Below are 22,542 nucleotides of genomic sequence, written 5' to 3'. Positions count from 1 at the left end.
TTGGGAGTCAGGAGTCCAACAGCGTCTGGAAGGCCTCAGGTTCTCCACCCCCAGTTCTAAACAGCTGGTGTCCACAGACACGTTTTTCTCTTTTTCTTTTAGTATCTTCCATTGGCCCAGTCTGCACTAAAGCAGTATTGCCCTCCTTTAAATAGTCATGGCTCCCCCCAAAGAATCCTGTGAACTGTAGTTTGTTAAAGGTGCTGAGAGTTGTTGGAGGGTCCCTGTTCCCCTCACAAAGCTACTATTCATGGAGTGGTTTAACAGTCAATCCCTCTTCCAAAGGAACTCTGGGAAGTGTAGCTCTGCGAGAGGAAAAGGGGTCTCCTAACAACTCGTAACACCCTTTACAAACTACAGTTCCCAGGATTCTTTAGGGGAAGCCATGACTGTTTAAAATGATACGATGCTGCTTTAAACGTATAGTGCAGATGGAGCCTATGGCAAGTTTAGTTCAATTTAATGTGGCTGTTCCAGAGTAAGGCATCTGAGTGCCGAATCCACACCATTAGCTTACCTGCATTGAACACTGGACTAACTTCTGAGTAAACATGCAAAGAATTGCACTGGTAGATATGTTTGTAATTATTTTAACTGTCACTTTTTGTTTTAGGTTTGATTGACATGTGTCTTTTGATTACAACCCCCCCCCACACACAAAACTGATGGTTTTTAGCTTCTGTCTGCAATGGAAGTTTAGCTGGCTCTTCCATCATGAAAGCCACCAACGTCAGAGCAAACAGGCGTTCCGTGTTGCCTCCCATCATCCCCGAGGCCGAAAAGGAATTTCTGGACAGCATCCAGTGTTACATCCTTTCAGAAATTGAGAAAGTAGGCTGTACTGAGCAAGGACCAGCAAAGGAGTATTACATAATATACAAAAATGTGTTTGAAATGGTAACCAAGTGCTGCTAAGGATACTTTGCTTTTTAAGACCAATGGATATGATTGTTGTGCTTTTGGCATATTGTTCCAACTTTCACTGAAATTTGTGGCAAAATAATATGTAGCATTTATATAGGACTTTTTATGTGTATAATTTTTTTCCCCATAAGTTTCCACAGCCATCCTTACAACAGGTGTGGGGAATCTTTGGCCTTCCAGATGTTGCTGAACTACAACATCCATCATCCCTGGCCATTAACAGTGCTTGCTAGGGCTGATGTGAGTTGTAGTTCATCAACATTGGGAGAGTCAAAGGTTCACCACTTCTGCCTTACAGCAACTCTGAAAGATAGATCAGTAGTATTATTCCTGTATTGCAGGTGAGGAAGCTGAGGCAGCTGAGGCTGAAAGACTACAGCTTGTTTAACCCTACTTCGCTGCTGGGGCAAGATTTGAACTAGAAACAGACAGCCTGGATCACAGGCCATCCTGCTAGCCACTATTCTATATCCAATGATGTTAGTTAATTTTCAACTGGATGTTGTTAAAATATTATTTTTTGCAATCCAGATCTACCAGGCTTGTGGTAATGGGTACTGATAAGTATATGCACATTTTTGGACTGGGCTAGGCTTCATCAGAGCCTGGCTAAGCCCCAAATATGTTTTCAATACCGAGCCTTAGTCCTGAGTGTCATGCCCTGTGCCACTCTGCAGGTGCCAGGTACATGTTTAGGACCCAATTCCCCACCCTGGGTAATTGATCCTGTTCAACCCAATCCCCCTTGCCAAGGCTGTGCAACCCAACACCGACCCTGCAAGGTAAGAGGAATGCTGCCGTGACCCCTTAACCTGAACAACCACTCTGAGTCAGGGGAAACCCAGAGCCCAGGTACAATTCTACCAGGGATTTCTAAGGACAAGAGCCAAACAGGCACTCCTCATCCAGAAGCCCCAGGCAAAGCCAAAACACAGTAGGTACCATGTTCAGAGCCAAAGTTGCCCTCCAACAATGAACACACAAGGGTAAATAAGAAGTAGCTTTATTGAATACAATATAAGTGCACAATTAATAGCAGCAAAACAATTCCTTAAAACCTACACCCAACCAGGAATTTAGGTAAAACATATAAGAGAGTTCAGACACAACCAAAAATAACAAACTAACTAGCCTATTCTACTTACTTGAAGAGGTAGTTGTTGTAAATCTCACTTCTTCTCAGAGAGGCGTAAGTTTGGTAGTGAAGGCCGTGGAACCCCACTCAGGTAACCACCCATCTAGATGGAACCCAGGGGAACAAAGGCTATAAGTCTCACCCCCTATACTTAAGAAAAACCCCTAGCAACAGCTCACAGTACAATTGCCAATCAGGGGGCTTCCAGTGAAGTAATCTTCCCGAAGCTTCTTCACTTTTCAAGCCTAACAGGCCCCCTCCTTCCCCCCTGGTCTCAGCTCTCTCAGGCTGCTTGACCTTGAGTACCAGACTCCTAGCAGATAACAGAGATAACCAGGTGCTGCTTCTCCAGCTCTTAATTAACGGCAGCTGAGAATGAAACTCAAAACTTTTCCACTCACTCAGAAGCCCATCTCCTCCCGAGATGAAATCCTCACAATTCTGTGCATCTGAGCCATGTTACAATAACCATTCTGAACCATGCTACAGTTTCATGACACTGGGATGTGTAAATCAAACTAAATAGGTGTCTTGAGATTCTGTTTACTTCACCACTGAGCATCCACTGTGATTCATCTTATTACAGGAGTCCTCAACCTTTTTGAGCCAGTGGGTGCATTTAGAACTTTGAGCAAGTGCTGTCACGAAATGGCTGGTGTAAGGCCGTGGCATACCACAAAATGGCTGCCATGGGGATCAATAGAGAGAAAAGGGACCTAGGTCGGCTACTGCCATGCTCACTCACAGAGAGAAGCACCTAGCTCTTCATCTGTTCAGACAGATAGGGAGGGTGGCTGTCCAGTTCTGGCATCCGTTGAAATGGGGCATGTTTAAGAATGTCTGTTCAATGTAGGAGAGGCTCCACCAGTGCAAACAGGAACTGAGCAAGAAGAACAAGCACGCTTTCTCGTATTGTGCGTTTCTGAAGGAATATTTACTGAGTTCTTTTGCAGGTGCCATAGGAGGTACTGGTGAGCACACTGATGCACCCGGGGGCCATATTGGTAACCCCTGCCATATTATATCTAGAAGGAAAGATGCTCTGATCTTATCTGGCAGGGGTCTTCCTACGGTTTTATGTTCCCTGTACCTTTGAAGGGTTCGGCTCTTCTTCCAGAGTTATTGGAATGAAGTGTTTTCTTCCTTTGTCCATCATGTTATAAAGCAATAAAGGCAAATGACCAGCCTCTGTATTACTGTCACAGATAATAGAACATGTTAATGCATACAAGAACATCCTGACTACAATCAAGCAGGAATACGATGCCTTTATAGAAGCGATAAAGAAGGGCCAAAGGAATGCCTTTTATCTTCATGGGAAATTAAAAATTTTAGCATGCGAGTCTTCAACTCTCATGTATTATAAGAAGAGAATTAGTCAACTGGAAGAAAAGTGAGGACCTCTTTGGCTATTGTTAATTATTGGAGGACGGTGTGGCTCTCTCAGGCATATTTTTCAGGAAGCCTGGAGCATAATGACATTATCTAGCTTTGGGCTTAGTAAAATGGGGCTTAAAACTATATATGTATTTTAGGGCTGGGGGAGAAATTTGATTTGGTTCATATGTAAAGCCAAATTTATCAAATTTGCACTTTCTGAAACAATATGAGAACTGAAATACAGCCATCCTTCAAAAACTGCACTTACCTGAATTTTGCGATGCCATTTTCCGACAAAACTATGTTTAAAAAAATGTATTATTGGGAAATGTGCATAAGAATACGTTAGTGAAAATAGCGTACAAAAATGTGCTATGTTGTGAGAAATTGCTTGCCAAAATGCATATATTAGTCAAAACTGCATACAAAAATGTGTTTAGTAGTTGACACTCCCAACGCTAAAGAATTTTCATGAGGATTTTTTTAATGGCAAATTGCTCCAGAAATGCAGAGAACTGTATTTAAGATTGGAAAAATCAGAAACTAAAAGAACTGAAATTGAGGAATCCTTCTATCGCTAATGTGTGTGTTTGTGTATACATGTACACATATATATAGACAAAATGGAGTGATACATAAAAATAGAAAAATAAAGATACAAATATAGGCACATAATTGCATAATGTCAGCTTATCAGTGTTTAAAGTCAGATTTAATATCTTTCACTGAAACATTTTAATTGTTACATTTTATTTTATTGTTTATTATCTATTTTATATGTCTCCCAAGATCATGTAAAGGTTTGCTGTGTCATAGATTCTTTTGTATCTTTTATCACACACGGGCTAGTTCTTCAAGAGAGTAGCAAAACTTCAAATCTGCAGAATACAATGGCAATCTCTTGGGAAAGAAAAGTCAAGTAAAAACAACAAACAGCAGTATTTTAAATTGATGGTGATTATCCTGGTCCACAGGCTCTCAAACACTTTATTCTGGCAAGCATATTTTTCAGTCAGAGGCTCTGATGACTTGTTTTTTCCATTTGCTGTCTGTTGATATGCTTTGTTTATAATGCTGTTTTTTGTAATGTTGATGTTGGTTTTTGTTTAGTTTTTATGGTATAATATATTTGTGTTTTTAACAGTGCTGTAAGTCGCTTGGAGATGTTCAGGTAACAAGCTACTAACAAATCTAATATTTATTTATTTATTACATTTATATCCCTCCTTCCTCCCAGAAGGAAGTGGCAAACGAAAACACAAAAAGCACTTTAAAACATCTTAAAAACAAAAGACTGTAAAACATATTAAAACAAAACATCTTTTAAAAACAAAATATCTTAAAAACAACTTTAAAAACATTTTAAAAAGCAGTTCTACCACAGATGCAGACTGGGATAAGTTTTTTTACTTAAAAGGCTTCTTGAAAGAGGAAGGTCTTCAGTAGGTGCCGAAAAGATAGCAGAGATGGTGTCTGTCTGATATTTAAGGGGAGGGAATTGCAATGGGTATTTGCAGGAGTCCCTCACCTGCAGAGCATAGTGATCAACTGGATAATTTAAGGGGTAATTTTTTTTTTTTAAAAACCCTACTGTTGATAGATTTTTAATTATCCATTTTTATTTTGCAAGCTACCTTGAGTATGATCTATCATAGAAAGGCAGGGCATATACAATAATATAAAGAAACAAATACATTTGTTCTTTTCCAAAAACTCAGTGAAGGATCTTTGCTTCAAATATTTGTGTTGAAAATTAAAAAAGAAATTGTCTTATCACCCCACTTCCCACACTATCCTCCATTTATTAAAATGTTCCTTTGTTAATATTAATTAAAGCTGACCGATTATTTTACTTACAACTCCCCAGTAAAATTATTCAGCCCTAAATAAGTCTTATCAAAAGTACAAAACGTTAAAACAGTAAGAGCTGCAGGACTCGTAAGACTCTAAAGGCCTTCACAAGTTCCCCAAAACAGTTGAAGTCAGGGGTCAGGATCTTTAGGCCCAGGGGCCAGATATAGCCTTCCAGGCCTCTCTGTCTTTTCCTTGGGACTCTCCTCAGGTCATACTCTTCACCAGTCCTGCTCCGCATCCTCCTCAAGTGCTTTTGCCAGGCAAGAATGTGTCCTTGGACAAATTCCCTTGCTTGCCTGTGTGATGTGTATAGAAACCTCTGATTTTGCATGGCTGGAATGTAGCCTCCTTTACAAAGGTAAGAGTCACATCTGTTGCCCCGCCCACCACTGGCATGCAGTATCGCCCCCAAAGGTTTCCTTCAAAGAGATGTTGCCCTTGGGCTGAAAAAGGCTGTCCCACCCCTACCATAGTGAGCCAACTACACAAATGAGGCAGGATTAATGTTTAAATGACTTTTTTCAGGATAAAAAGAATTGAAAAAAATTCTGCAAGAACTGAGAACTTGATACAGAAAATAAGAACTTTAAGGCTGACCCTCTCTGCAAAAGAATCTCCAACCCTAAGCAAGAGGGTCAACCCTGCTAAGCACATTCCAGGTGAGAGGCTGCTCTCTTTAAAGTAGGCAGCAAGTTTCTCTTAGATAGGAACATTGAACAGGAAGCTACCTTAGACCGAGTGAGACTATTGGTCCATCTAGCTCTGGATTGTCTACGCTGACTGGCAGCAGCTCTCCAGGATTTCAGGTGGGAAATCTCTTTCAGCCCTACCTAAAGATGCCACGGGTTGAAACTAGGGCGTTCTGCATGCAAGGAAGATGCTCTACAATTGAGCTGCAGCCCCTTCCCCAAATCTGGAGCATGAGCCAGTTGTAGTTACAAACTGTTTAAAGTCTCATGAATTTTAATGGAAGAAAGTTAAGTAATGTAATTAACTCTCCTGCTTGTCTTTGGGCGGACCATATAATAAAAAAGTGATTATAAATTAAAAATAATGATGAAATTGAATCAATATTCATTTCAATTCAGATACACAAAGCTTACATTAAAATAGAGATAAAAAGAGATAGCTAAAACTATATCTTAAATCAATTGTCTTTATTTTGTATTGCTATCTACATATGACAAACGCAAAAACAACTTGAAAATCGACAGGAGAAATAATTCACATCAGTGAAAGACTCTTATTTATTAATGCTTACATGATATCATTTTTAGAAAATGAATAAATGGTGACTAAGCACTGAAAAAATGCCTATTGTGTGTTGTCTCTCAAAAGTATGTATTTGGTAAACAACTTCTCTGCTACGTTCCAAATTTTAGTTAACCAACTCTCTAAAAGTGAGAGCCAAACCAGTGGCAGACAGAGAGATAGATGGACTGTGCCCACTTTTATTTGGATAATGGAAAATGCCATACATGAATGTTGCAGGCAAATCTATCATCAAATAAAATACCATAGTCAGAGGCAGTATGCTTCTGAAAACCAGTTGCTGGTAGCCACAGGAGGGGAGAGGGCTCTTGCACTCAGGTCCTGCTTGCAGGCTTCCCACAGGCATCTGGTTGGCCACTATGAGAACAGGATGCTGGTCTAGATGGGCCACTGGCCTGATCCAGCAGGCTCTTCTTAGGTTCTTAGCATTTGCAATATATTAAGCAGGTGAATCAGTCTATTTTTCTTTACAAAACAGCAGAATGCTTAGCTGGCTTTCAGCAGTCACTGTAAGAATGATCACGGCTTTGATTTTGTTTTAGCAAAACAAAATTTCCAGATAATCAGTGTGCTGACCGCACAGTCATACCTAGCTTTGCTCCTCCTGTTCTCAACAGGTCTCAGCATGAAAGATTCTCTTGATATCCAGGCTCTTACCAACCACCTGGCTCATCTACAAAAGAGGGGGAAGGAACTGAAAGAAGATATGTTGACAAAATACATCCCTCTGGAGAATACAGCAGCTATTGAAGAGGAACTGAACCATGCCCTTCTCCAGCGAAATGTGGCTGAAAAGCAGAATGAGGAGCTGAAGTTTTGGTATATTGCCCCCCCCCTTCCAACAAGCATTTACCTTCAGTGCATTCAGGGCTCTTCAGTGTATTCTGTCTTTCATCCATCATCACACCTGTCCATTCTGTTCAATCACTGCTGTAGCAATATAGTACTCTCTACTTCCATCAGGCTGGGTCATGGCTTAGATCCAGGGCCGACTCCAGGCATACGGGGGCCCTTGAGCATCAGTTTGCCCTGGCCCCCTGGTGGGTGGGTGTGTATGTGCATGTGTACGCGACCCCCCCACACCCCCCCTACCTGTCTAGTCTTTACCATTGCCCTTAATGAAGATGGTGGCTGCGGTTTCCCTAAGGGGAATGAAGCCTCCGCCACCATCTTTGTTGAAGGCGCACGTGCGTGCTATGCGCGCACATCTCTGCCATCAACTAAGATGGCGGCAGCGGCTTCAGTACGTTAGGGAAGCTGTGGCTGCCATCTTCATTAAGGGCAATGCTAAAAAGCCAGCTGACAGGTAAGTGGGGGGGTGTGGATCACAGAAGGGGAGTGGAGGGCCCCTCAGGGGCTCCTGTAGCTCCAGGGCCCTCGGGCCAGTGCCCAACCTGGCCGCCCTTTAGAACCGGCCCTGCTTAGATCCCAGAGGTGGGATACCTAAAAGTTCTGTGTTCAACTTCTGGCACCCACCCCACTCTCCTGGTTAGTTATTAGTGCCAGGCAGATGGACCACTAGCTCTCAGCTAGAAGTGGCTGCTCCCATTTCATTTAATGGAGAAGGTCCGCAACTCAGTGGTAGGGATGGGGAAGAAATTCCATTTTCTTTGCATGTTAATGAGAAACTACCTAATTTGCACTTCTTGAACAAAACACAACTCTCCTTTGAAATTTGCACTTCTCTGTATTTTGCAATGCCGTTCTCCAAGAAATGTGTACAAAAATGGAAATATAATGGAAAGTCTGAATAAAAATGCACATCCGTGAAAATAAGTGGGAAAATACATTCTGTTGGGGGATGTTGCTTGCAAAAGTAAATGTATTAGTCAAAACTGCATACAGAAATGTGCTTACTAGGAGAAATTCATACTAAACTGCTGCCAAATTTTCATGAGGATTTTTAAGGGGAAAAAATTAAATGGTTGTGGAAATGTAGAGAACTGAATTTCAAAGATTGGAAAAATGAGAAACTAAGTGAACTGAAATTGACAGATTCATCCATCTCTACTCAGTGGCAGAGCTCATGCTCTGCATGTATAAGGCTCAGTCCCCAGTTCGTTCCCCATCATCACCTGTTAAACAACCTTTGGGCCCCAAATCAGTTACTATGAAATTACTGGTTAAAGGATCTCAAGCAGCAGTATCAGGAAACGCCCCTCCCTAAATGTTGGAAAGCAACTGCCTGTCAGAGTAGACAGTTGTGGGCTAGGTGGAACAATAATCTGAAAAGGAAGGTTTGTAATTAAAAATGAATTTGACCAGTGTGATTCACAACATTATGTGATCACCATGTCCCTTGCAGCATGTACCTATTTCATACACATGTAATTGAATACCGATCAGCAAAGGACTTTCATAATGTATACATAAAGCTTGTCTTAAGTGCAAATTTAAGGGATGCTTTCAGAGTCAGTTCAGACAGCCCTGGAAACCATTCCCGCATTTTATATATACATCTTCTATGAATTAAATAATACATTAGTCTGATTCACCATATGACCTGTGGAATTTAGACCCAGAATAGTCCTGCAGATTATGGATCTTTCAGGAGGATTACTAATTACTAATGGTAGCAATGTTAACTGTCCTCACCCTGCCCAGCAGGGTTTTACAGGGTGGCAAGGCCACTGCCCCATCTGTGGCCTTGCCATGCAGTGGCTGGTGCAGAAGGTAGGGGTGCCAAGGTGGCTCAACCGTCAGGCCCAAAATCCAATGGATCCCAGGCCAGCATAGCCTTCACCTTAGAACGACCTATTTTGGTCCCACTGGCAGATATCCCACCAACAGGGATCCCACCAGTGGCACTTCCACCCATTTGGCATCACTCCATCAGTGGCAGCTGGTAAGGGATACCTCCCCAGCTCCACACAAAGGGGTGTGGATTGCTCTGTGTTAGGAGCCAAGACCATTACTAATTTATGAAGTAATCCAGACAATATACTTACCTTTGAATACACAAACATTGGAAAGCTTTGTAGATCTACAGTAAGGTATGAATGAATTGGTACTCAAGGAATAATTTGTGAGCCACTCGATGAATCAGAACAGGAACATTCAGTAGGAAAGGTCTTTAGCAAAGAAGACTAGAGCTCTCCATTCTGAAGTCTAGAGGGAGCAAGTTGATAAGAATAAAGGTGTGGGTGTAGGGAAGAGTCATTAACAGGGATCTAAGAGTCATCTGTAGAGGAGCCACAGCCAGACAGTCCCATTTACCCAGTATTCTCTTCTCTGTAGCTTTTATCGACTAACACAGTTGGCCAATATTGTGAGTATCTGGGAGAGTTCAGACAGGAGCATGGAAACCCTGCAGCAGCTCATCTCTCAAATGGTAGAAAATGAGAAACTTGCAAAAGGTAAAATACAAAGTTTGGATTTCTCCCTTCTCTAGCAAGCCATGAAAGCATAAGAGCCCTGCTGGATCAGGCCAATGGCCCATGTAGTATCAACATCCTTTTTTCATGGTGGCCTTTGGGAAGCCCACAAGCAGGATCTGAGCGCAAAGGGCATGCTCCCCTACTGCAGTTTCCAGCAACTGGTATTCAGAGCATACTACCTCCGACTCTGGAGGCAGAGTGTGGGTGCCAGAAGGGGGTGAAAGAACACTTGGGGGAATCATTATATTTGTTTCCCAACAACAGTGTTGAGCTCAAAGCAGCTCATGATGGTAACAAAGCATTAAAGGTTAGCAAAAATACATTCATATCAATATAATCATATAAACACACACACAGTGGCATATAAGTAAAGCAAAACAAGCAAGTCAATAAACAATGCAGTTCAATATAAACTCATCAAAAATTTTAAAAAATTGATCAAAAATGGCTGCTGAGCACCAGCCAGCGCCAGCCAGTTAACATAAACCTCTCTGGGAAGGAGCTTCTTCACCCAGAGTAGCAACACAATCCCAGGCAGCAGCTTCTTCCACATTTTTCACCAGAGGCTGGCCTCAATGAGCTTTAGAATGGAACATACACTCCCTTACAATCAGCACACTACCAGCTTAACTTGGTTTGCCATTCTTCTCCCCAGGGAATCCTGGAAATATAAATCTGCAGTGTAGAGTGGGATTTTATAACAGAATTCTCAGCTCTCTCACCAAGCTACTTTTCCCAGGATACTTTGGAAGAAGCTGTGTCATTTAAAATAATATAAAACCCTTTCTAATTTCTAATTTAAGTATGCTCCTTTAAAGAGGCATTTGCCGCTCCCGGTTTGCTTGATGTGAATGGCAGTTCTCTCATGGATGACAGAGGTCTCCAAGTGGGTAATATTGCTCCTCCTACAGCCCAGAGACAGGAAACGCTTCAGTGAATTTTTGCTCCTCCCCTGCCACTGAGGCTCAGTTTTAGTTTCCTGTCTGAGCCTGGAGCACATCCTCTTGGATTCTGTCCTTACTTTCAATATTCTATTTCCTATACTTCAGCAAGTCTCCTTCACTTCTGTTCCTTACCTTAATTACTGTGTCCTGCCTTAAATAAAGTTTGTCTCCCATCCACTCATTTCTGTCAGTTTCACCTCACAGTCTTCTGTCTTCTTTACTTCTATCAGAGTATTTCTTGTCAGTTTCACCTCTTCCCTCCTCCCTCTCCCCATGAGCTATGGAAAAAGCAAAGAGAGTGAAGTCAGGGGAGAAAAAGAGCACAGATAATTCAAGGAGTTATATTGCAAAGAAGAAGCAGCTAAAAAAGATCAGGCAATACTCGGCTACGGCCGCAGTCAGCTCCCGTTCACTGCGCTTTCCCTCCTCTTTTCAGCCTCGGCTGCTTACTGGCGAGGATGACCCGATGGAGGGGTCTTCTTCAGGATTATGCTTGCGCAGTTCACCAGCATCGGTCCTGATTCTGCTAGGCAGCGGGGTAAGTCGTCCCGGGGATGGTCTCATTCCCCCAACAAGGCAACGGGAGGAGATGGCAATGAGGCGCGATGAGGTAGTCGTGCCCGCCATTTTGGGAGCCCAGAAGATGACAGCAGCTGCCATTTTGGAAAGCGCTACTGACATAGCGCCGGGCATGGCAGAGCGGAATTCTTCTCTCCTGCTTGATATTTCAGCGACGGCTACAGCTGAGGGAGGCGTTCAGGCCACGCTGCGGACACGGCACGAGCGTTCACCTTCGGGGCCCCACCCATTCTCCCGATCCTCCCCGCCTCCGCCCTAATATGCCTAGACAACTAGAATCACTGTCTTCAGAGGATGAAGGCATAATCAGGTCAGGCCAGCATCAAGCAATTTCCCAAGCCCCGGCTTCTAAATTGCCTGTTCCTAAATTGTCCACCAGATGCGTTCCTTTTCCTGCTCCCTTTAAAGCTATAATGAAGTTAGAGTGGCTCTCCACTTCTATGTAAGAAAGGCACTAATTACGCTAACCGATTTTATATTCTAGATTCTGAGGTCATGGAACAGCTACGGATCCCGGCAGTGGATGGTCCAGTTTCGGCTTTACTATCCAGGACTTTTCTCCCTCGGGATAGGGATGGTCAATTGAGAGATCCCAATGAGCGTAAGATGGAGATAGCCCTAACAAAGACTCATGAGGCGGCTGCCCTCTCACTAAGGGCGTCCGTTTCGGCCTTAGTGTTTGCTAGAGCACCACTCCTATGGATAGAAGACCTCCTAGAAGATATGCCTCTAGACCCGGCCAGAATGAGGAAATCTCTATTAAAAGTGTCTAGATCACTTACTTTTATAGCGGATGCAACTATGGATGCTTTCCAATTCTCTTGTAGAGCTATAGCAGATGCAGTGGTTGCCCGCAGGCACCTTTGGCTCAATCATTGGGATGTAGATGCCCCCTCTAGGGCTAATCTAGCATCTGTGCCCTTTCTGGGTTCCAAATTATTTGGGGACACGGCATTACAGGATGTCTTAATAGAGTCTAGAGACAAAAAGAAAATTACGCCGTCTCAGAAGAAAGATGATCGCCGTTCCTTCAGACGTCCCTTTCAATCATCCCAGCCCTACCAGTCCTTTCACGGGACTAGATTCGGGGGCAGGAGTCGTGATTTTCGATCAGGCCGTCCCTCCTGGAACAGACAACGGTTCCAACAGAGAAGCCAGCAACCATTCTCCTACAAGGGTCCATCAACTCAGTCACGCCAAGGGCGTCAGAACCAACAGCGCTTCTGACTCACCCACCGGGTTGCCGGTAGGGGGCAGGCTAGGCCAATTCTCCCAACAGTGGCAACAATCTACCCAGGACAAGTGGGTATTACGAATAGTCATGCAAGGGTACAAAATAGAATTGAGAGAGTATCCGCCCGCCAGGTTCCTTCCTTCTCCCGTCTCCAAGTCCGGGGTAAAACAACAGGCAGTTTCCAACGAAATTTGCCGCCTATTGAGCATTTCGGTCATAGAGGACGTTCCTTTCAGAGAGTTCTTCTCAGGACTTTATCTTGTTTTTGGTCAAAAAGAAGGAGGGATCCTGGCGCACGGTACTCAACCTCAAATTTCTGAACCAGTTTGTGATCACTCGAAAATTCCGGATGGAGACCCTATCCTCCATAAAAGAAGCACTTCAGCCCCACGACTTTCTAGCATTGATAGACCTGAAAGATGCTTACCTGCATATACCTATCTGCCCTACACACAGACGCCTGCTACGTTTTTACTACAACAGCAACCACTTTCAATTCAAAGCCCTGCCCTTTGGTCTAGCCTCTGCTCCACGAGTCTTCACCAAGGTAATGGTGACTCTGATAGCTGTCCTTCGACTGCAGGGACTACACATATATCCCTACTTGGACGATCTCTTAATCTGGGCCGGCTCTCTTCCCCGAGCTCAAGAAGTTGTCCAGATCACTTTGGCTCATCTGAAGGATCACGGGTTTTTTATCAATTCTCAGAAGAGTCATCTCATCCCATCACAGACCCTAGTACATCTGGGAGCATTTTTGGACACAGTGCGTCAATCCATGTTCCTCTCTTCGGAACAAATTCAAAAGATCACAGGGTTGGCCTGCATGGTGACTTGGTCCCGTTCAGTCAGTCTCACGACACTGGCGAAGCTGCTTGGCAGAGTCAAGGAAAAGCATCAACTGGTTGGAGCTCAGGGTGGCACACCTAGCCCTGTGGCACTTTGCGAGCAAGATCAAGTTACCAGACGTCTTGATTTGCATGGACAATACCACGACTCGGGCTCATTTGAACAAGCAAGGAGGGACCCGGTCGCGAAGCCTGCATGTGGAAGCAGTGACAATGCTATCGTGGGCGGAACACCATGTCACGTCAATCAAGTTGGAATACATCCAGGGCCATCTGAATGTGACGGCAGATTGGCTGAGCCGCCAGCAGTTGTTTCCCGGGGAATGGTCCCTGAACCGAGCAGTCTTTCTCTCTCTTCAATCCCGGTTCGGCAAATTCAAAGTAGACCTGTTTGCATCCGAGTCGAACCACCAGACTCGTCGCTTTTCCCGCTACCTCACCCATGGGGCACAACAACAGGATGCTCTAGTGGCAACGTGGCCGACCGGGCTACTCCATGCATTCCCCCCAACTCCGCTGCTCTCCAGAGTATTAAAAAATATAAGATCAGAAAAGGCTCACATCGTGTTGGTGGCACCATATTGGCCAAGACGTCCGTGGTTTTTAGACATCATTCAGCTGTCTCAGACGCCACCCATGCACCTTGTATCATGTCCCGATCTGCTCCATCAAGGTCCTCTTCTCCACCCAGACCCACAATGGCTTCAATTGACCACCTGGGAATTGAACGCAGCAGATTGTTAGCATCAGGTATATCCCCAACAGTTGTGTGTACCATACTGGCATCTAGGAGACCTTCCACCATTCGTAGCTACCAAGGTACCTGGAAGGCGTTCTCAACATGGTGCTCTAAGTCGAACATTAATCCAGAAAGAGTGGAGGTACCCGACGTGCTACGCTTTCTGCAAGACGGGCTTCAAATGGGCATACGTCCCAATACGTTGAAAAGACAAGCATCAGCCTTATCTTCTGTTTTACAAGTCCAGGGAGCTCCCTCCTTAGCCTCTTACGAACTCGTGAAGAGGTTTCTCCATGGAGCTACGACTCTTAGTCCACCAGTCAAACATCGTTTTCCAACGTGGAACTTGCACACAGTGCTCTCTGCATTACAAAAACCACCATTCGAGCCTTTAAGTTCTTCATCATTAAGAATACTTTCGTTCAAAATAATTTTTCTAATTGCTATAACAACACACAGAATTTCAGAGTTGCAGGCACTCTCTGTCGTCAAGCACTTGTGTGTTTTCCATAAGGATAGGGTTGTTCTACGTACTAACCCAACCTTTATACCCAAAGTTAACTCTCCTTTCCATTCTCAACAGGACATTATACTACCTTCTTTCTGTCCTCACCCTACTCACCCTCGAGAGAGGGTGTGGCACTCCCTTGATGTCAGAAGGGCACTAAAAATATATATAAATAGAACTAGGCCCTTCAGGAGGTCTGACTCCTTGTTCATTTCCTTCCATCTGGCCACATTGGGACAAAAGGTGTCTGTGGCAACTTTGGCACGATGGATTAAGGCTTGTATATCCTTGTCGAGCCTCCGCTCTCTCTCGACGAGCAGGGAGGGGGAAGGCATGAATTGCAGGCGCCTCCACGGCCAGAAGGCGCGGAAGGTCCAGCTGTTGTTGTGTCTTTTCCAGCCTTGGGGGAAGGGAGTGTGTTAGATGTTCCATCAATTCCCACGGGTGAACCCTCCCCCTTTCAGGATAGTGCTCAGCCGCCAAACGCCCTCTCGGAGCCGTTAGGGGAGGATTCTGAAAGAGCAGTAACGCCTCCTTTGCCAACCGGTGAAAGAGTCGTAACTCCCCCTTTGTCCACCCGTAACTGAGAGATGTCTGAGGCTTCCCTGCCTTCTACTTCCCTGTCTGTTGATAAGGACCCTGTTTTGTCAGACGACCCCTTGGAAGTTTGCCCCCCTTCACCCCGCTCTCTACGGTGGGAAAAGCACACTGGTCAGAGGGCGGGGGTACGAAGGAGTGAGAGATTGCACTCCAAAACTTCCCCTATATAAGCTTGCTGAGTTGGGAGGGGGTTGTTGCGTCAACTCTCCTTTACGTTGCAGAGCAGGTCTAAAGTGTTGTTAGGGAATTACAGTGAGTTATTGTAGGAATCCTATGAAGCACACTGCTTTTGATGTTTCCATTACTCTAATAAAACAAGATTTACTTGCACCAACGTCTCAGCCTCTTGGGTTCGACTCTGGACGGGACAATCCTTAGCCTACGAAACACTTCATTTGACCTCTCCTTTACACATCACGGCACATTCCACCAGATCGGCGGCTACATTGGCGGCATTTTCCACAAATGCTCCGATAGCCGATATTTGTAGAGCGGCCACCTGGTCCTCTCCTACCACATTCACAAGGCACTACAAGATAGACCTGTACGCCTCAGCCAAGGCTTCATTTGGGCGCAGGGTCCTGCCTTCGTCTATCCCACCCTAGGTCTTAAGCTTTGTTACATCCCACTTGGAGACCTCTGTCATCCATGAGAGAAGGAACAGTTTGTTCTTACTGTAAACGGTGTTTCTTCATGGATAACATGAGGTCTCCAAGGCCCACCCAGTCTATAATTAAGGGTTGGGACTGCGTCAAGGAGTGCCATGAGTTCTGTATCCTTTAGTTCGCACCAGCTAACATTGTTTGGTTCGTTTAACTAATTCTGAGCACGTTGCTTACATTCTGTCTGTTATACTGTTCATTTTTATTTATTCGCTGAGGCTGATGTCAAAGCTAGCCAAGAAAAGAAAACTGAGCCTCAGTGGCAGGGGAGGAGCAAAAATTCACTGGAGCGTTTCCTGTCTCTGGGCTGTAGGAGGAGCTATATTACCCACTTGGAGACCTCATGTCATCCATGAAGAAACACCGTTTACGGTAAGAACAAACTGTTCCTTCGGTTTTCTGAGAGTGAAAAATTGTAACTTCCTATGGACGGACCTCTCTTTTCAGGTAGCATTGTCTCTAGCATGTCCAACGTATTCGAACGCGACCCTTCCAAAAGCAAAGAGGCTGAAGACCTGATTGAATACATTGAAAGGTAAGGCATCCTTTGACCTGTTTCCCCACTCTTGCCTTTGCTAGGCATATGAAATTTCCTAACACATCAGGCACATTGCATCCTGTCTTCCCATTTCCCCACTTGTTAGACTGCTCTACTGGATGCTCCAGAGCAGCCATACAGCAGGGAGAAGGATGTGGGGGACAGTGATGCAGTGGAGACTGGCAGCCTTAATGTCAGTAGGGCAGTGAATCCGCTCTGGGTTTTAGTCCAAACCTTCAAGCAGCTGTCCAACCTTGAATGTCCAACCTTGAATGTTCGGATTAAAACCTGGAGCGGATTCACTGCCCCACTGACTTCGAGGCCACTAGTCTCTACTGCAGTGATGATGTGGCCTTCCCATTTGGTGTCCTGTGAGAGCTGCAGCAGGGGGCACAAACTGTCTCCTCACTCCCCTCTGTGATGTACTGTTGGTGTGCCCAATGTAGTGCTCCAGGAGGACCAGAGGAGGCAGACGAGATCATGGCAGGCACAGGCACAAAAAAGCAGTGAAAAAACCCGGATTCCACCTCCTCCATAAAACAGAACAGGGAAAATGTAGCAGGGAGTAAAGCATCAATTGGCTCCCTTTCCATTTGGCTCTGCCAAGCAGAATTGCGGCTTCTGCTTCCCTTGCTTTTTCATGTATGAGAACTATTTGGGGGCCAAATGTCATCACACTAGTCATGTGCACAGCATGTGGCAGAACCCAGAGGCAATGTAGCCATTGCTCAGGAGGTCTTGAACAGGCAAGGCATTGGTAGGGGAGGAGGTTGGGAGTTGATGTGAGAAGTGGAAAGCTTACAGGGAAAAGTCAAGGTGCAGGAAGGAGAAGTGGAGAGTGGTTCAGGCAAGGATATGCTGAATAAATGGATTTTAAGGAAAAACAGAACCAGAAACCCAAATGGAACCAGAGCAATGGCTTTGTCTTTCTGGTTGCTCTGTTCACTTGAGGAAGCTTGCACAGAGAAGCAGAGTTAACCAATTCATTTCCTTTTTGCTTCTCCACAGTCCCTTCCATTTTGGGGGGCAACAGGTCAGGGCCTGGAGGGGGAGATTGCTTCCCTCCACAGCCATCCTGCTGTGCATGGCAATGTAGCCAAGAACAAGGGGAAAAGAGCATCTCCCCACATCTCCTACTATTACTCAGCTTTTGGGGCTGAGCCAGCTGGTGCACTTGTATTGCCAAGAATGGTATCTTTTTGTGGCCTCTACTTGTCCATTGAAACTGTATGTTCTTTCATCTGTGCCAGGTTCAATGAACTGTTTTCCCGTGGTCAGTTTGAGGCCGCAGCAATATACGCAGCTAACTGTCCAAGAGGAATCCTCCGCAATGAAGAAACCATGGAAAAATTTAGAAGTATTGTTATTACTTATTTGACTTATTACTTATTTTTATTTGACTTATTACAGAACAATCCATGCTAAAGGAAGCCAGCAAAATTTATGTTGGGGGAAGTTATGCTGGTGTAATTTACCCTGATTTCAAACTCCATACAGCAGCTGGAAAAAGAACACTTGGGGGTCGAGCCTAGCAGAAGGAAAACAAGCCTTTAAAATAGAGTTTGATTTAACACCACTCTTTTTGCCGGTGTAATCTCTGCTGGGTTGCTAGGTCATATGACTGAGCTAAGCAGAGTTTGGAATAGGAGCAAATCTCCTGGCCCCAGAATTCCCCTCTTTGGGGATTTGTCCCAGCGTTAGCTCAACTGGTTTCGGCTGATCTGACTGAGCTAGCATATCTCCTGCTGAGCCGGAATGAGGGGCTTCAGCCAGCGTAGCTCTGGCTGAGCCAGAGATCTGCTAATTCCAAGCTGTATCTTGCCTGTTCCAAACTGTATCATCCTAGTGGATCTTTAGTTTGGATTGCTCCCCTCAATACAAAAAAAGTTTATAAATTACTTACAAAAAACAGAGCCAATGGCATAGCTTAAAAACAGAAAGAATACATTTCAGTAAAACCATTACAATGATCCAAGCAAAACTTCAGCAGCAGAAAACAGCAACAAACAGCAGAACATTTATCATAATCCATCAAATACCTCGGAGAAGAGAGAGGTTTTTTAGTCTGACTCCGAAGGTATCTTAATGATGGAGATCCTCAGATGTGGTCTTTTCTCCCTTGCGGTTTCTTAGATCAGCCAACTTCCAGCAGCTGTGTTCACTTTCTTGCAGCACAAACACCTGCAAGCACCTTAACGACAAACACATTTATTGTGCTATGAGGTTTCATGGGTAACTGCCTGCATCTGATGAAGGGAACTAGTCCACAAAGGTTTATGTGATATCAAACTCATTAATCTATAAGGTTTTAGATTACTCTGTTGTTTTATATCAATCAAGTCAGGTCTCTGAGCAGTATAATTAGTGTGGCAGGCTAGAATGTCCCAGGAGTGCAGAGAGATGTTCTCAGAAGCAGAGGCTGAATTGCCACCTATTGGAGATGCTGCAGCAGAAGACTTTCTGCACTGGGAGGGGGTTGGATTAGATGAACTTTGAAGTACCATCTAATTCTCTGGTAAGGTGCTGCAAGACTCTTTGTTTTAAATTAACCAAGAGAGTTCTCTGAGTAGTCCCATTAGTGTGCAGGTTAGAAGATTATGGGCATGCAGAGATATGTTCTCAGATTGAATTCATTATTTAACAAAATGTATATACCGCTTGATAGTAACACAACCTCTAAGTGGTTTACAAAAAATATTAAAATGATAAATAAAAACAGTTAAAAACAAGTAATTTAAAACATTTAACAGACAATTAAAATCAGCAGTAAACCAAAAAGGAATTTAAACTCATCAACATCTATATGTCTGGATACGCTTGCCTAAATAAGAAACATTTTAAGCAGACACCGAAAAGAATACAGCAAAGGCACTAGCTTGATATTAATAGGCAGGGAGTTCCAAAGTATACGTGCTGCCATACTAACAAGTGCAGAACAAGTATTACATGGCATATGTAACAGTGCCAGTAAAATGAAATATTATTATTTCAATCTGTTACCCACTCTTCACCATGTTTGATCAGGTAACCTCCCTTGTAGACTGTGGGAATGCTGTGGACATAATATATCTCGACTTCAGCAAAGCTTTTGACAAAGTGCCCCATGATATTCTGATTAGCAAGCTAGCTAAATGTGGGCTGGATGAAACAACTATCAGATAGATCCACAGTTGGCTCCAGAATCGTACTCAGAGTGCTTATCAATGGTTCCTTCTCAAACTGGGTGGAAGTAACGAGTGGGGTACCACAGGGCTCGGTCCTGGGCCCAGTGGTCTTTAACATTTTTATTAACGACTTGGATGAGGAGGTACAAAGCATGCTTATCAAATTTGCAGATGATACAAAGTGGGGGGGGCATAGCTAATACCGTGGAAGACAGAAACAAAATTCAAAGGGACCTTGTTAGGTTGGAGCATTGGGCTGAAAACAACAGAATGAAATTCAACAGGGATAAATGCAAAGTTCTACACTTAGGAAAAAGAAACCAAGTGCACAGTTATAAGATGGGGGATACTTGGCTCAGCAGTACGACATGTAAGAAGGAACTTGGAATTGTTATTGATCACAAGCTGAATATGAACCAGCAGTGTGATGTGGGTGCAAAAAAGGCAAATGCTATATTAAGGCTGCATTAATAGAAGTATAGTTTCCAAATCACATGAAGTACTAGTTCCCCTCTATTCAGCACTGGTTAGGCCTCATCTTGAATACTGCGTCCAGTTCTGGTCTCCGCACTTCAAGAAGGATGCAGACAAACTGCTATGGGTTCAGAGGAGGGCAACAAAGATGATCAGGGGACTGGAAACAAAGCTCTATGAGGAGAGACTGAAAGAGCCGGGCATGTTTAACCTGGAGAAGAGAAGACTGAGGGGAGATATGGTAGCACTCTTCAAGTACATGAAAGGTTGTAACATAGAGCAGGGCCGGAATCTCTTCTTGATCGTCCCAGAGTGCAGGACGCGGAAAAATGGGCTCAAGTTACAGGAAGCCAGATTTCAACTGGACATCAGGAAAAATATCCTAACTGTTAGAGCCATATGACAATGAATGAATAAATGAATAAATTTATTTCGTTCACAGACCAGCCAGTATAATTTGAGCACCAAGTACACAAATTGCATCTTACAGTAAAACCATTAAATGAAACATATGATATATAAAATTGACAATACTAATAATATATAAAAAAGAGACCAACAATTAAAATAGTTGATTTATTATTTATTTATTTTATTTTATTTTATTCGATTTATATACCGCCCACAGCCCAAGGGCTCTCAGGGCGGTGCACAACATAGATAAAAATACAATAAAATCACAAAAACAGCAAAGTATACATTATAAACAAGTAAACAACCTGATATAGAGTAAAAACACAAATAGATTAAAATGCCTGGGAGAATAAAAAGGTTTTAACCTGGCGCTGAAAAGATAAAAGTGTAGGCGCCAGGCGCACCTCATCAGAGAGACTGTTCCATAAATCGGGGGCAACCACTGAAAAGGCCCTAGATCTTGTTACTACCCTCCGAGCTTCTCTGTGAGTCGGAGCTCGGAGGAGGGCCTTAGATGTTGCACGTAGTGAACGGGTAGGTTCATATTGGGAGAGGTGTTCCGCGAGGTATTGTGGTCCCGCGCCGTGTAAGGCTTTATAAGTCAAAACTAGCACTTTGAATTTGGCCCAGAAACAAATGGGTAGCCAGTGCAAACGAGCCAGAACAGGTGTTATATGTGCAGACCGCCTAGTCCTCGTCAGCAGTCTAGCAGCTGAGTTTTGCACTAGCTGTAGTTTCCGAACTGTCTTCAAAGGCAGCCCCACATAGAGCGCATTGCAGTAATCCAATCTAGAGGTTACCAGAGCATGCACAACTGAAGCGAGGTCGTCGCTTTCCAGATAGGGACGTAGCTGGGCTACCAACCGAAGGTGGTAGAACGCATTCCGTGCCACCGAGGCCACCTGCGCCTCGAGAGACAGGAATGGATCGAAAAGGACCCCCAAGCTACGAACCTGTTCCTTCAGGGGGAGTGTAACCCCATCTAGAACAGGTTGAACATCCACCATCTGGTCAGAGAAGGCGCTCACCAACAGCGTCTCGGTCTTGTCAGGATTGAGCTTCGTTTATTAGCTCTCATCCAGTCCATTATCGCAGCCAGGCAACGGTTCAGCACATTAACAGCCTCACCTGAAGAAGATGAAAAGGAGAAATAGAGTTGTGTGTCATCAGCATACTGATGACAGCGCACTCCAAAGCTCCTGATGACCGCACCCAGCGGCTTCATGTAGATGTTAAAGAGCATAGGGGACAGGACCGATCCCTGCGGGACTCCACAATGGAGAGTCCAGGGTGTCGAACAATGTTCCCCAAGCCCTACCCTCTGGAGATGATCCACCAAGTAGGAGCGGAACCACTTCCAAGCAGTACCTCCGACTCCCAACTCCATGAGTCTCCCCAGAAGGATACCATGGTCGATGGTATCAAAAGCAGCTGAGAGATCAAGGAGAATCAACAGAGTAACACTCCCTCTGTCCCTCTCCCGACATAGGTCATCATACAGGGCGACCAAGGCTGTTTCAGTGCCAAAATCGGGCCTAAAACTGGATTGAAACGGATCTAGATAATCGGTTTCATCCAAGAGCACCTGGAGCTGGCTGGCGACCACCCGTTCTAGGACCTTGCCCAGGAATGGAACATTCGCTACCAGTCGATAGTTGTTCAAATTTTCTGGGTCCAGGGAAGGTTTCTTCAGGAGTGGTCTCACTACTGCCACTTTTAAGCAACTAGGGACCACTCCATCTCTCAAAGAGGCATTTATCACTTCCCTAGCCCTGCCGGCTGTTCCAGCCCTGCCAGCTTTCACTAGCCAAGAGGGGCAAGGATCCAGCACAGAGGTGGTTGCACACACCAGTCCAAGCACCTTGTCAACGTCCTCTAGCTGTACCAACTGAAACT

General features: G+C 44.4%; 1 protein-coding gene across 8 annotated transcripts in view; it reads left to right on the top strand.

Moving 5' to 3' along the window:
* The window catches only part of CLHC1 (clathrin heavy chain linker domain containing 1), a 45,421-nt gene that overhangs the window by 1,749 nt on the left and 21,130 nt on the right, over positions 1-22,542 (top strand). For 7 of the 8 annotated variants that reach the window (XM_061625748.1, XM_061625747.1, XM_061625749.1 and 4 more), the window contains 7 exons: positions 614-897; positions 3,265-3,452; positions 5,819-5,952; positions 7,183-7,384; positions 9,803-9,921; positions 16,504-16,591; positions 17,845-17,951. In XM_061625748.1, the coding sequence (XP_061481732.1) occupies positions 715-897; positions 3,265-3,452; positions 5,819-5,952; positions 7,183-7,384; positions 9,803-9,921; positions 16,504-16,591; positions 17,845-17,951 (1,021 nt within the window). In that variant the 5' untranslated portion in view covers positions 614-714. Of the gene's footprint in view, positions 1-613; positions 898-3,264; positions 3,453-5,818; positions 5,953-7,182; positions 7,385-9,802; positions 9,922-16,503; positions 16,592-17,844; positions 17,952-22,542 lie in introns of those variants that run through there. The other variant, XM_061625750.1, reaches the window with a different exon arrangement.

The sequence above is a fragment of the Rhineura floridana genome, chromosome 4 (assembly GCF_030035675.1).
Source record: "Rhineura floridana isolate rRhiFlo1 chromosome 4, rRhiFlo1.hap2, whole genome shotgun sequence".
In the NCBI taxonomy this organism is placed as follows: Eukaryota; Metazoa; Chordata; class Lepidosauria; order Squamata; family Rhineuridae; genus Rhineura; species Rhineura floridana.
The sequence above is the reverse complement of the archived record's forward strand: the minus strand, read 5'-3'. Positions and strand labels throughout refer to the sequence as shown.